The sequence below is a fragment of the Rhinatrema bivittatum genome, chromosome 7 (genome assembly GCF_901001135.1).
Source record: "Rhinatrema bivittatum chromosome 7, aRhiBiv1.1, whole genome shotgun sequence".
Taxonomy (NCBI): domain Eukaryota; kingdom Metazoa; phylum Chordata; class Amphibia; order Gymnophiona; family Rhinatrematidae; genus Rhinatrema; species Rhinatrema bivittatum.
The window spans coordinates 165,398,062-165,411,540 of record NC_042621.1 but is presented as its reverse complement, the minus strand read 5'-3'; the positions used below and the strand labels follow the sequence as shown (position 1 = coordinate 165,411,540).

Sequence of the window (13,479 nt, the reverse complement as noted above, 5' to 3'; positions counted from 1 at the left end):
AGGGGCTGGGAACCCCAAAAGTGCTCTTTTGGGCGCTGGGGATGACAGCTGGTAGTACAGCTCCCTCCCCTCCAGCGAAGATCCTGAGCAGCCTCTACCACCTTTTTCTTCAGGGAAGTATTGGGGGGGGGGGGGGTTTGTTTTTTTTTTTTGTTTTGTTTTTTTTATTAAAAAGAGTGTTTTAGGTGAGTGGAAGTAGAGACGTTTTGCTTGCAATCCTATTTGCTTGGGCGAAGGGGGTGTTAGAAGACGGTGACTTTGCGTTGTTTTGGAAGTTTTAGCATGGCATCAGTTTACAATAAATATACCTGGTGGGACCTGGTATATATTTATTATTATTTTAAATACTTGGGTTTAGAACCGCATGTTTTGCACCACCTTCATCTGCTGGAGACAGAGAAATACTGAGGAGTTGTAGGTGGTACACCGGGTTATAAGGCGGTGCCTGAGAAACTTTGTCTCCATCTGCTGGAAGGGAAACAAAACCCAGGAGTCTGGACTGATCTGGGTACGTACAGGGAAATAACAGTCAGCCCAATGCACTACTCTGCACTGGGGAGTGATGCTTAATGCCCTCATTGCATGGGATTTCCACGCGAGGGTGATTAGTATTATTCCCATTTTAGAGCGCTCATTTTGCGAGCAAAAAAGTAAAGTAAAATAAATGTTGAATTGCAGAGAATGTGATGCATTGGCCGGAACGCACCTTTCTTCATCAGCCCCAGTATAATTTTACTCACAGTCTAAAATTCTATTAGAATTTCTGCTTTGATGCTTAACAGCCTCAGAGTTGTCAGATTCACATAATACTTTTCAACAAACCCAGGAAACAGTTAAAAAGTGCTTTGTACTTCAATGGTGAATGGATCAACCCAGAAAAGTACGCAATGTAGATAGTCATACCTATGGGTCTTCTCTTATGGGGACAGCAGTAGCAATATTTAGTCACAACAAAGATCAAAATAAATGAGAAAGATGGGCCTGGCCCTTTCAAAACTCTCACAATAATTCTTCATTTTTATAGTTTATTATTCTTTATATACCGGCATATTGGGGTTCCATCATATTGGTTTACAATAAATAAACATAAAGCAAAAACACATTAATTTAAAATTAAATACAAATCAGCATAATAAAATAACAATAAATAAGTACTAAAATTCTAATGCTAAAAACAATACTAAGTACATACAATAATTAGTAAAATGACTACTTATATTACTCTATACTAAAATCAATATAAATAGCAGCACTTTCCTAAAACAGTCCTAAAATCTATTTGCTTTCTGCAAAAGCACACTTAAAAAGCCAGGTTTTAAATTCTGCCTTGAATTTCTTTATATCCGCCTGAATTCGTAGTTCTACTGGCAGATTGAGCACAATTGCCATTTCTGTTTTGTGGTAATCTTAACATTTATGCAGATATTGGAGGGTCATCTTCTGAGTTTTCTCATGGTTTTAGAACTTTGTGTTCTTTGTTCATTTCTTCCCTGCTATTTAGCACACGCCAGTCTTTAATGGATGATCACTCTCTCTCCATTTTTCATTGTCAGTGGGATACAGTTGCAAATGAGATTTAAAAACAAGCAGTGGCATCAACTTTCCTTGTTGCTGAGGTGTCTAGTGCTTTGAGAACCTTTGTGAAGGCTGTTGCTTAAAAATAAACTTTAAATGAAGAGCAAGGAACTCTAAACAGTGGTAGGAGAGAGATGTATTTCAGGAATCTTCACAAAGTCTAGTAAATGCATATGTTCTTTTTTTTTTTTTTAATTTTTTATTTATATCAATTTTTAAACAATACAATCAAGAATTCCTTGATACAGAATTTACATGGTTAATAGACTGTTATACCATATATCATTTACCAAAGAAAATCACAATTTAAACCATGTAATATTTTCTTAGTCCTCAATATAGGGGGATAACATATTGAAACAATAAAGGCATAAATCACAAAATATATTTATAAGAAATATTGACAATCCAATTACAGGAATCTTATTTTTCATTTATAGAGCATTTCTAGTTATATTACTGAGGGCTTGCTGCTTTTGGACCACACTCTATTTTCTTATCTGCAATGAACTTAATCAAATGAGAAGGTTGAAAAAAACAATACTTAACAGACTTATAAGTGATGCAACACTTACATGGAAACTTTAACTTATACTGAGCTCCCATTTGCAAAAGTTTAGGTCTCAAAATGAGAAATTATTTCCTTCTCTTTTGTGTTTCTTTCGTAACATCTGGAAATACTCTCACATTGAGTTGACAAAATTTTTCATTAATGTTTCTGAAAAATAACTTTTGGACCCACTCTTTATCTGAGTTTAATAAGAAGGAAACGATCAAAGTGGAAGGCTGAGCCATTTCCACATTTGTGGATTCCAAAATTTCTATAACATTTAAAGGTGTTGTTGACTGAAAACCTTGTCCTTTCTCAGATATATTTTTCCAGGAGGAAATATAATAAATCTGAGTAAGAGGAGGCATGGCTTGTTGGGGAATTTTTAGAAATTCTAGGGCAAATTTACTCCACATATCCTTAGCAGAGAGGGCTGGCAACTTTGGGAAGTTTACCAGCCTTAAATTCTTACTTTGCGCTTGATTTTCAAGGTTTTCTAGCTTCCTAGATAGATATTGATTTTATTTTATTATCATAACATTCTGATCACTTAGTCTTTTTAATTCAGTAGAAACATTAGTTATAGCCTGGTCTCTTATAGTTCTCCAAAATTACATTTTTCAACTTGGAATCTAGATTTTCCATATTTTTAAGACAGGTTTCAATTGCAGGGTAACATTCTTATCTAAAACTACTAAAGTTTCCCATATAACCTCTAAAGAGATTACAGGTGGTCTTACTATAGGAAGTAATCCAACAACATCACCAATTGACTTAGCAAAACTATAATCAGTGTCCTGAGGCAGCACTTGACCCTCTATAACACTTCCTTCTGAGATGCCAAGAAACTTGGCTCCTCCTGCAACGGGATTCAAAGATTTTCCTGGGTCATCTTTAATTCCACAACAAGCAAAAGAGCAAAGTTAACCCACAAAAATGGGAAATCCAAAAAGAAAAGGGGAAACCAATTGTGTAATAGTCACAAAATTGCTCACTTAAATCTTTTTATTAATTTTTGCTGTTTTTCTTAAAATTTTTGTATATATAAATATTTAAGTAAACTGCATCAGCAAGCCAGTCAGCGTCTCTCCTGAAATCAGGAGAGCACTCTGTCTTCTCAATCACTTGCATTTACTTTTGAAATTAAATTAAAAAAATCTTCATGACTTGCCGTTACTTTAGAAATTAAATTCAAAAAATCTTCGTGAAACACCTCAATGGGTTAATGAATACACATTCACTGCGATGTAAAATAGACGGTATAGCAAAGCTGAATTTAAATGTTTTTACTTGATGTCACAAAGGAGGGCTCCTTTGTGTGTCCTTTGAAGATTTTTTTAATTTAATTTCAAAAGTAACTTAGCTAAATTGGATTGTCCAACTTGATTTCCCCCTGGTGGAGCTAGGAAGATTTCTCAAAAGAAATGAAAATCGAGAAAAGCTGTTTAGGTGATTTTCGATGATTTTCAAACCAAAGCCATGCGCCTCTTTGGCAACGCGCCGGCGGCAGCTGCGCGCTGTAGGGAGACAGTTTTTAAAGCTCCTCTGATGTCGCCCGCCAATGATGTCACTCGGGGGCGTGTCCTCGGTGCACCTCGTTGGCCCTCCGGCAGTGCTCCAGCCTCGACAGGCCACCGGTTCACCACCACAGCAACGCTCTCGGGACACTTCTCAACTTCCCGGTCTCCTCTTAATGCATACATTCTTAACATCAGCTTTACTCTTAGAAATTGATCATTGTATCTCTCTGTACTGAATTTTAGAAGAAGCTACAAGAGTGACATTGCCTCGGTGTAGTCCAATAAACAATCAAGTTACTCCAAGGCAATAAATTCAAGCCTGTAACTATATTGGAAATGGTTGTGCTAGATGGGGAGTGAAATTTGGATCCCTTTACATGTCTTCCCTCACCTCTGGGAAAGACTGAGTGCAGGCTGTTGTCATGTGGCTTATACGAGCTGTGCAGAGGACCACAGGGAAAATGGGAAGTGGAGACCTCTTTGATTATATGTTGTATCTTGCACTGTGTATTGGCCCTTATCAGCTATGAGTAGGTGTTGTGGCATAAATAATTGTTTGCAAGTACATGGCAGGAAAGGAACATAAAGTTAGTCTCTTGCTTACCAAATTAGAAATGGTTTTATTTATTTTCTCTAATTTTTATACCATCTTTCCAGTATTAGTTCAAGGGCAGTTTACATCTTAAAATAGATAACATACAACTACACAGTAAAGTATATAAAGATAATGTACATCATACACAATAAAGTATATAAAATCTATGTCTCAATAGAATTATAAGCATTGGTTTCAAATAAATGTTCCAAGAGCCCAAGTCAAATTGATGATCATCTAAAAATCCAGTTATTTCATGGCCTAAATTAGTTGTCAGATCAAGAGGGTCATTTTTAGGTAGATTCCTTCATGTGTCTGTTCTGATTATTTTCTTTTCTTTTGAGAACCATGCCTAAGAAGGACATCCTTGATGTCTGCTTGGAAACAGCGATGTGCTTCTGTTGCAGACAAGTTGGTTTGTAGTTGGGGATATTGTTGACCACTATAGAATGTTTCGTGAGAACATGTAACTGAGAAAAATGTAACATCACCAAATTCATTTCACTTTTGACTAGAAAGAGAGTTGAAATTCAACTCTTCAGGTATGAATTACCAATTCTCTAACCCCCTGCACCTCCTTCATTGATTTCACTGTGCTTATTTAAATCAACAGCAAAGACTTCTGCCAGAGAAAGGTACAAAAATGCAGACGCATGGTAGGAACAATTACCCAAATAAAATCTAGATGGATTTCTTCATGAGAGGGGTAGCACATGATCCTTTGCTGGCTGAGGGCCAAAGATTGCTCTTACACCAGCAGGCGTTGCCATGGTAGATAGAACCTTCCCACCCTCTCGATTGCTTGAGTACATCATGTCGATGGTTTGCCTAAGCCCCATCAAACCCACTGAAAACCAGATCTCCTTTCCCACAACACCTTTCCCCCAGACCGTACAATTTTGATACTTTAGAAACATGTACACCACCACTTCTGGGTAGAAAAAGTTTACTACCAAGTACATGGCAGCTTCCAGTGCCAAAACAGGAACAATGTTTTTGTACTATTACTTTTAGACAATTCTGGTGCGTAAACTAAGACATAGGAAGAGTGATTTACCTATGGTCATGCACAGTGGGAGGGTAAGTGTTGAACTTATGCATCTCAGGGACATACCCAAGTTTTAGATAACCCCCCTTATCTGCTAAATAACAAACAGAAAAAGTTTTATATCAGATTTGGAATGTGCATGTGACAAATGTAGAAAATACTTTGCTCCCAGTATTTATTTATTTATTTTTTATTTTTGTGTGCAGCCAATATTGAGACTGAAAAGGCACTTCAATCCAATCCACATTCCTAAAGCATTGCAGAAAGCTTTGCCATTTAAGAGCAAACCAAAAATAATGGAGAAGAAAGCCAAGATCCCGAGGGACCAGCTGAGACCTGCCGTCATCCGGGAGCCGCATGAGAGGAAGGTATGCTTTCCATTCATTCAGATGAAAACAAAATGCAAAACAATTTGTAAATGAGGGTTAGATATATTGTCTTATATTTTGTATCGTGATCTTTAACATTTAAAATCACTTTTAAACAATTCAAAATGTACCCACTGTGTATGACGCACTGTTTCACCAGTTTCATGGTAATACTCATCCTAAATAAAATTGCTGACTTTTTGTTAGGACATTTTAACTTACTTAAAGCACATCTCTACCCTTTGTTAATCCCCATTTTTCTTTAGAAGGACAGGAAAAAGAGAACAAAGGCTTTTAGATCAGACCAAGAAAGAGATGAGGGTTTTTAAAAATTATTTGTAATTATTTGTATTCTTTTTTTCAGTCTAGCAGCTTTCATTTTTGCTGATTATAAGGGTTCAAGCTCTGACAGCTTTCAGCCTTCATGAGATATTGTTCAGGGTACCAGGATATTTCCTGGCTTGTTGCAATGCAGTCCTTGACTACGAGGCACAGACATATAGAAACATAGAACATAGAAATGACGGCAGAAGAAGAAGAAGACCAAACGGCCCATCCAGTCTGCCCAGCAAGCTACGCACTTTATCCTTTTTTTTTTTTTTCCTTTTTCTCTCTCCCACCTGTTACTATTAGCTTCCAGTACCCTCCAGCCCTAATTCCCCTCCACCCCCACCACCAATGTAGAGAGCAGCCCCGGATCTGCATCCAAGTGAACATCCAGCTCAATTAGGGGTAGCAACCGCTGCAACAAGCAGGCCACACCCCTGCCCCATACTCTTACCCACCCCTGTTTTGTTTTTGGAGATGGCAGCCCTCCATCCTTCCGCTCCGTGAAGGTGGAACACCAACCACTTGGGTCTCTCCTAGTGTTGTTGCTGCGCCATGGCACTGGCATTGACAAACTTTGTAGTAAATTTTGTGCCTTTCCTCATGCACTGATCTGACTGCAGGCAATTGCTTTTTAATACTCTGGGACTGTCCATCCTGCTAGCAGACATGGGAGTATGATGGAGTTTAGAAAAATTAGCAGGGGGAGAGATGTATCCTGACAAGTTCTATGCACTTAATGGAGAGACAGATTTTGCCTACACTGGAATGTAATGGGTCCTGTGTGTCACACATGACATTCTATGCTGCATGAAGCAATTGGATAATGGTGTGTGTGATGCAGTTTGTGACCCTTTCAGAAAAGGCATATGAGGAATCACAGTGAAGCAACTTAGTGAATTAAAAAAGCACATTAAGGAGCATTTTTAATAAAAACTGAACTGCTGCTAGCTCTGAATGCATTTAAAATGGTGAACAGTGAGTACCATATTTTCCGGCGTATAAGACGAGTTTTTAACCCCTGAAAATCTTCTCAAAAGTCGGGGGTCGTCTTATAGGGCGAATAATTACTGTATTTTTTGCTCCATAAGACGCACTTTTTTCCCCCAAAAGTGTGGGGAAAAATGTCTGCGTCTTATGGAGCGAATATAAAAAAAAATAAAAATCTAACAAAACCCCCCACCCTCCTGACCCTCCCAGACCTGCCAAATTAATTTACTACAACCCCCCACCCTCCTGACCCCCCCAAGACCTGCCAAAAGTCCCTGGTGGTCCAGTGGGGGTCCGGGAGCGATCTCCTGGACTTGGGCCGTCAGCTGCCAGCAATCAAAATGGCGCCGACGGCCCTTTGCCCTTACTATGTCACTGGGGTCGACCAATGGCAGCGGTAGCCCTGTGATATAGTGAGGGCAAAGGGCCGTCGGTGCCATTTTGATTACTGGCAGCCGACGGCCCTTTGCCCTTACTATGTCACAGAAGCTACCGCTGCCATTGGTCGACCCCAGTGACATAGTAAGGGCAAAGGGCCGTCGGCGCCATTTTGATTGTTGGCAGCTGACGGCCCAAGTCCAGGAGATCGCTCCCGGACCACCAGGAACTTTTGGCAGGTCTTGGAGGGGTCAGGAGGGTGGTGGGTTGTATTTAATTTGGCAGGTTTTAGATGGGTCAGGAGGGTGGTGGGTTGTATTTAATTTGGCAGGTTTTGGAGGGGTCAGGAGGGTGGGGGTTGTATTTAATTAATTTGGCAGGTTTTGGAGGGGTCAGGAGGGTGGGGGTTGTATTTAATTAATTTGGCAGGTCTTGGGGGGGTTCAGGAGGGTGGGGGAAGCTGAGGGGTTAGTTTTAAAGGGTCGGGTTGGGTTTTTTGTTTATTGCTCGGGCGCAGCCGATTAAAAAAAAAAAAACCCAATCGGGCCGGACGAAAAAAAACAAAACACAATGTGAATCGGAACCGGAATCAGAACCAATTCCGGTTCCGATTCACATCTCTATTACCGGTACCTCCTTCTCTGCCTCTCAGATCTCGCACATGCACGTCTGCTCCGCTTCACTGCAGTCCTCAGGAGCGAGATCTGAGAGGCAGAGAAGGAGATACCGGTAATAGGATACAAGGGTGGGCCAGAGGGATGCGTTACCGCTCTGATAGTCTTGGAGACAGGGAGGGCTGGGCAGGCAGGGAGAGCTGACCAATCCAAGCAGGATTTGTATACAACAACCAGCCAATCGCCGGTAAGGTACATCGCTTGCCGTGATTGGCTGGTTGTTGTATACTGGGTACCACATACAGTATGGTTATGTAGTGACACAGAAGAGTAGTCTTATACGGCAAGTATATCCCAAACTCTATATTTTAACTGGAAAAGTTGGGGGTCATCTTATACGCCGGAAAATACGGTAGGTTTCTTGTCAGTTCTTGCTTTACCTAGTGTTTTCTTTCTGAAAGTATCTTGCATGTGGTAATCAGTTCTACAAGGCTTTGTTAGTCAGCTGTACCAGGCTTAGAATGTGCTTTAGGATCATAAACCTTTTCTTTAAATTCATTAGTAATGTCATTTCCAGAAATTCGGTATAGCAGTGTTTAGAATTGAAAAATGAATGGGGAAAACATATATTAAATTGTTCTGCGTATTGCCTACAATAAAAAGGAGCATACGGGATTTGTGTGAACTGCTGTTTTCCAAATTGGACTATTAAGGAGCACAGCCTGTCTAGGTGGGAATTCAAATGTGTAGCATCTAGGCACTCTTTACAGAAGAAACTTACTTTTAAAGAAAGCTAATTTCTCTGCAGTTTTGGACTAGTGCTAGGCACTGCAGTTCTGGCTGATGCCTTGTTTACAAAATATCAGCAAACAAAGTGACTTTTGGGTCACTTTTATCATCCTAAGCCAATTTCAGTATTGCAGTGATTCTCATCCCCAGTCTGATTTGCATGAGATATATATTTTTGTATAATGGAGGCGAGAGCATGCAATTATATCATGTGTAAATATTATGGATATCCTGAAAAAACAACTGACTGGTGGGGCACAAGGCCCAGAGCTGAGAGCCACTGCTGTAGAGAGCAACTAGTGCTATTGTCCTCTCATTGGTTCTGTGGGGAAAGAATGTTAGAGGGTGATTCCATGCTATGTATCAAGCTCCTCTTTTAGTGTTTTTAAAAAGTAAAATACACATACTACGTAATAAACCAAAGTATATGAATGCATTGATGCCCTATTAAATGAATAACTTATAGCCAGTTGCTATGAATGTAAAAAATAAATACATTTTGAGGAAGTCTTCCTTTTAATGTATGCTATGCTTGGCAGTAAGTAGCACATATACAGACAGTCTTCGTATCATGTCCCTGCAGGTAAAAATAGGGCTGCATCACAGGTTTCTTCCAACTAGGTGATACTGTCCTTTTTTTTTCTTTTTTTCTTCTGCCTGTTCTGCTTAGATCTCAGCCCTGCTGGCAGCTTTGGGCACTGTGCACAGTTACAAGGTGAAAAAGGCCAAAGCCAAGCAGCATCAGCAGCATAAAGAATTCCTCAGCCAGAGACAAAAGGAAGAAGAAGAAAAACTGAAGAGGCAAAAAGAGGCCAGAAAAAAGCTGTTCAGAATCACGGGCCAGAAGGAGAAAAAGAAACAGAACTCCAGCTTGAAGGGAAGCGAAGAGAGATGAGCTGGGGGGCAAGTATAGGATTCAGCAAGAAGATGCCTTATGCAAGAGGTCCGGATTCAAAGGAGCACGGCGGACTTTTCCCCATAAAAGTACCAGGTTGAACTGCTGGTGCCGTCTAGAAAATGAGTGGGGGAAGCAGAGACTTTGTTGTCAGGAGTTAACATGTAGATATGAACTGAAGCATTGTACAGTGTGCTGACGGTGAGCTTGGCTCACATGAAGACTATCAGTCAAACATCTCAGTATAATTAAAGCCATAGGGCTACCTCAGTTCCTCTCATTATCAAGCCTTTCTGTTCCTTGTATTATTTTTTTCCATCATTGGCTCTTATTTTTAGTTTTTTTTTCTTTTCCCCAAAGATATTTGAATTTGTGTAATCCATTCCCTTAGCATGAAAGGTAAACATTTTGAGGCCAATATTTAAAAAAAACAAAAAAAGGATAACTTCTCTTGCTGAAATTAGCCTGATAAGTTATCAGAGATATTCAGTGGGACTGAATATCGTCAGTTATCGAGGTGTATATACCCCAGATAACTTAGAAACTTAATCGGCTATCTTTGAGTATCACCGGCTAGGCTTCAGAGTTATCCGGGAATGTGTTCTCAGATAAAGTAAATTTGCTTACCTGTAACAGATGTTCCCTGTATGTACCCAGATCAGTCCAGACTCCCTCCAGCAGATGGAGATAGAGACGGTTTTACTGACACTGACGTATAACATAGCATGCCACCTGCAGTCCCTCAGTATTTCTCTGTCTCCAGTAGATGGTGGAGGTATAAAACCTGCAGTCTGTCTTTTTTTTTTTTTTTTTTAATTCTTTATCCATTTTCAAAATAAATAAAATAACATTTGCTTATATAGAAATACTGTGGGACCTTATATTCCTTTTCCAACAAAAATAATTTATATATCACATAGGTTAATATTTCACAATAATGGAACATCTTAGTTGGAATTGCATAATAACCATAACTCTAAATTTAAACAATATTAAGCCCCACACCTATTTATTTAGATTCTTTTACTATACCGATGCTCAAGACATTGTCTTTTCGTACCGGTTTACAGTATAACCAAGGGAAACCAATAACCAGAAGAGAGGAAAGTTACAATAAACAGGGATTACAAAACAGGACAATTGAAAGAGGACAATTGAAACAGGACACCTAGCAGAATACAGTGAGGAGATTGAAATTTTTAGGTAGCAATAAAGGAAAATAATTATCTATTTAAACTAAAGCACGTTACAGCACAATTCCATTTCTTACTGGGTTAGAATGTTTAACTTTCTGGCATCTATAAACTCTTTCAATTGATCAAAAGTAAAAAAGACAAAACGATCAGCTCCTTTAGTTACATAACACTTACAGGGAAATGCAATCTGTCTTTGAAAAAAGAAAAGAAATTGGAAAGTTGGAATTAGCCTCCCAGGGAGTTGTTAGGGCCATCCTCCCTGGTTTTGAGGGACCCAGCGGATTGGTGACCCTTCTTGCTCAGTCCTTGATCGCCAGCACGAGCAGATAACTGGGGGTCCCAGTTCCCTCACCCACAGGAGGACAGTCAGAGCCAACAGACAATCTTCTTTAAAGGGAAGTAGTCTTTATTTCTTTGTTAGTTTGGCAACCTCATTAAAGTTTACAAAAAAAAAAGCTTTCTTTTTTTGAGGCTGATTGAGCGGCGCTCCTTGTCCCTCAGTCCTCTGGTGGTCATTGCTGCCAGTCTCCCTAGTGGGTTGCTTCGGTGGCTGTTGATTTGTCGCGCATTCCAGGGGTCCTGGCGCTTTGCGGTGTTGCCACATGGCCCTAGTTGGGAGGTCAGTGGGGACGCGCACGTGCATCACGCCCGCGATGGCTAAATGCGCCCAGTGCCTCTCTAGGTGAGAGGGGTCGTTGGCACTCATTCAGACAGCATTGGGGAGATGGCGCGAGCCTGGCAGGCTTTCCGGTGCACTGCAGGCAGTGGATGACCCCCTTCCCGTTAAGCGCAGGAACGGAAGCCATTTTATTAACTTTTGTGGCTGCTTCGTGGGCTGCGGGGGGGGGAGGGGGAATCCCGCCCACCTCTTTCCCCAGCTCATAGGGGTCTCCAGGGGAGGTCAACAGGCTGGGGGGCCCCTTCTGGTTATGAGGCAGAGCAGGGAGCCTCAGATGATGCTTCAGATTTTTTCTACTGACTTTGTGCTTTTGATGCACAAGGCGTTCTTGGCCAGGAAAACCGCAGGGCGGCGCAAGGCTGGCCAGGTATCCCCAGCGCACCCACGTTCGGCGAAGAGGGCTGGACTCGCTAAGGCAGTGGAGGCCACAAGGGTTCAGAGAGTCCCTGGGCCACCTGCCTCGAGAGGCACGACTGAGTTTTCTGAAAACAATGAGGACCCACAAGCTCAAGCCCTGCGTGGTCGGAGGGATGAGCCAAAAGTGGTTCAGCTGTTTAATGGGCCCCCTGATACCTCATATTCTGGAAGAATTGGGGATAGAGCTTCTGCAGGAAGATTCAGATCATGAAGGTGTGGAACCAGTAATGGAGTGTCTCTGAGGTATGGTGAGGGCCTTTCTTTTCCATAAGTCTGTCAATAAGTTGGTTTCAGGGAATGGGATACTTCTGAAGTTGCAACAGAACAATTGACAAATTGTACCCCTTGCCGGAGAATACTCTGGAACTCCAGGGTACCGAAGGTGGTTGGTGCAGTTTCGGCTGTTGCAAAGAAGACCACTATTCTGGTGCCCATTTCTACAATGCTAAAGGACCTTTAGGATAGGAAGCTAGAGGCTTACCTCAAGAAGGTTTTTGAGGTGTCCGCTCTTGGCATAAGGGTTGTGGTGTGCAGCAGTGTTACGCTAAGGGCAAGTCTCCGCTGGGTTCAGCAGTTGCAGGCAGACAGGGCTATGTCTGATCTTGAGGCTAAGCTGGCTGAGCGGCTGGCAGCCGTGGTAGCCTATGGCTCCGGTGCATTATACGACCTCATTCGAACTTTTTCAAGGGCACTGATGTCAGTGGTTTTAGCTAGGAGGCTCTTCTGGTTGAGGAACTGGTTGGTGGAGGTGTCTAAATATCAGCTGGGAGCTTTGCCTTTTGAAGGGAAGCTGCTTTTTGGACAAGACTTAGAAGAGATGATCAAACTTCTTGGGGAGAATAAAGGTCATAAATTGCCTGAAGTTAAGCCTAAAAAGAAAGAGGAAGAGGCAATAAATGTTTCTGGCCCAGCAGGAGCCAGTCTGCCAGATGGCAATTGTTCTGGAATCAGTTCTTTCGCGGATGCAGCTCAAATAGAGATGGCCCTAGCCAGGGAAGTGGTGGAGCCAAGTCTGCCCAATGATGCAAGGCCAGTTCACTCCTCGGTACCAGCAGTAGGGGGTCGGTTGAAACTTTTTTTTACGAGGAGTGGGCCGAGATCACGTTGGATCAGTGGGTGCTGGGCGTGATAAGACAAGGTTTCGCTTTAGAGTTTGCTTGTCTGCTAAGAGATTTGTTCATAGTCTTCCCCTGCTTATACAAGAGAAAAAAACTCGTAGTACAACAGTCAGCCATCTGTGGTTGCTGAGAGTCGTCGTTCCTGTACCTCTAGAAGAACAGGGGAAAGGCCCCATTCCATTTATTTTGTCTTTCCCAAGAAAGAAGTGACGTTTCAGCTCTGGACTTGACCAAGGTGTATTTGAATATAGGAATCTGAACCGACCATAAAAGATATCTCAGATTCATGATCCTTTATCTTTTATTTGAATTTATTAATCGCCTCTGTCCTGGGTGATGAACATAAAATGCCTGGGATGGCATTTGTTTTGCGCCCTTCCGTTCGGTCTGGCAATGGCTCCCCAGATTTTCACCAAGGTC

At 41.4% G+C, this 13,479-nt stretch overlaps 1 protein-coding gene across 7 annotated transcripts in view; it reads left to right on the top strand.

Annotated features, from left to right (window-relative positions):
• Positions 1-9,932, top strand: part of BMS1 (BMS1 ribosome biogenesis factor) — a 158,391-nt gene extending 148,459 nt beyond the window's left edge. For all 7 annotated transcript variants that reach the window (XM_029609482.1, XM_029609483.1, XM_029609480.1 and 4 more), the window contains 2 exons: positions 5,495-5,656; positions 9,425-9,932. In XM_029609482.1, coding sequence (XP_029465342.1) covers positions 5,495-5,656; positions 9,425-9,649 — 387 coding nt within the window. In that variant the 3' untranslated portion in view covers positions 9,650-9,932. The remainder of the gene's footprint in view (positions 1-5,494; positions 5,657-9,424) is intronic.
• Positions 9,933-13,479: the final 3,547 nt, after the last annotated feature.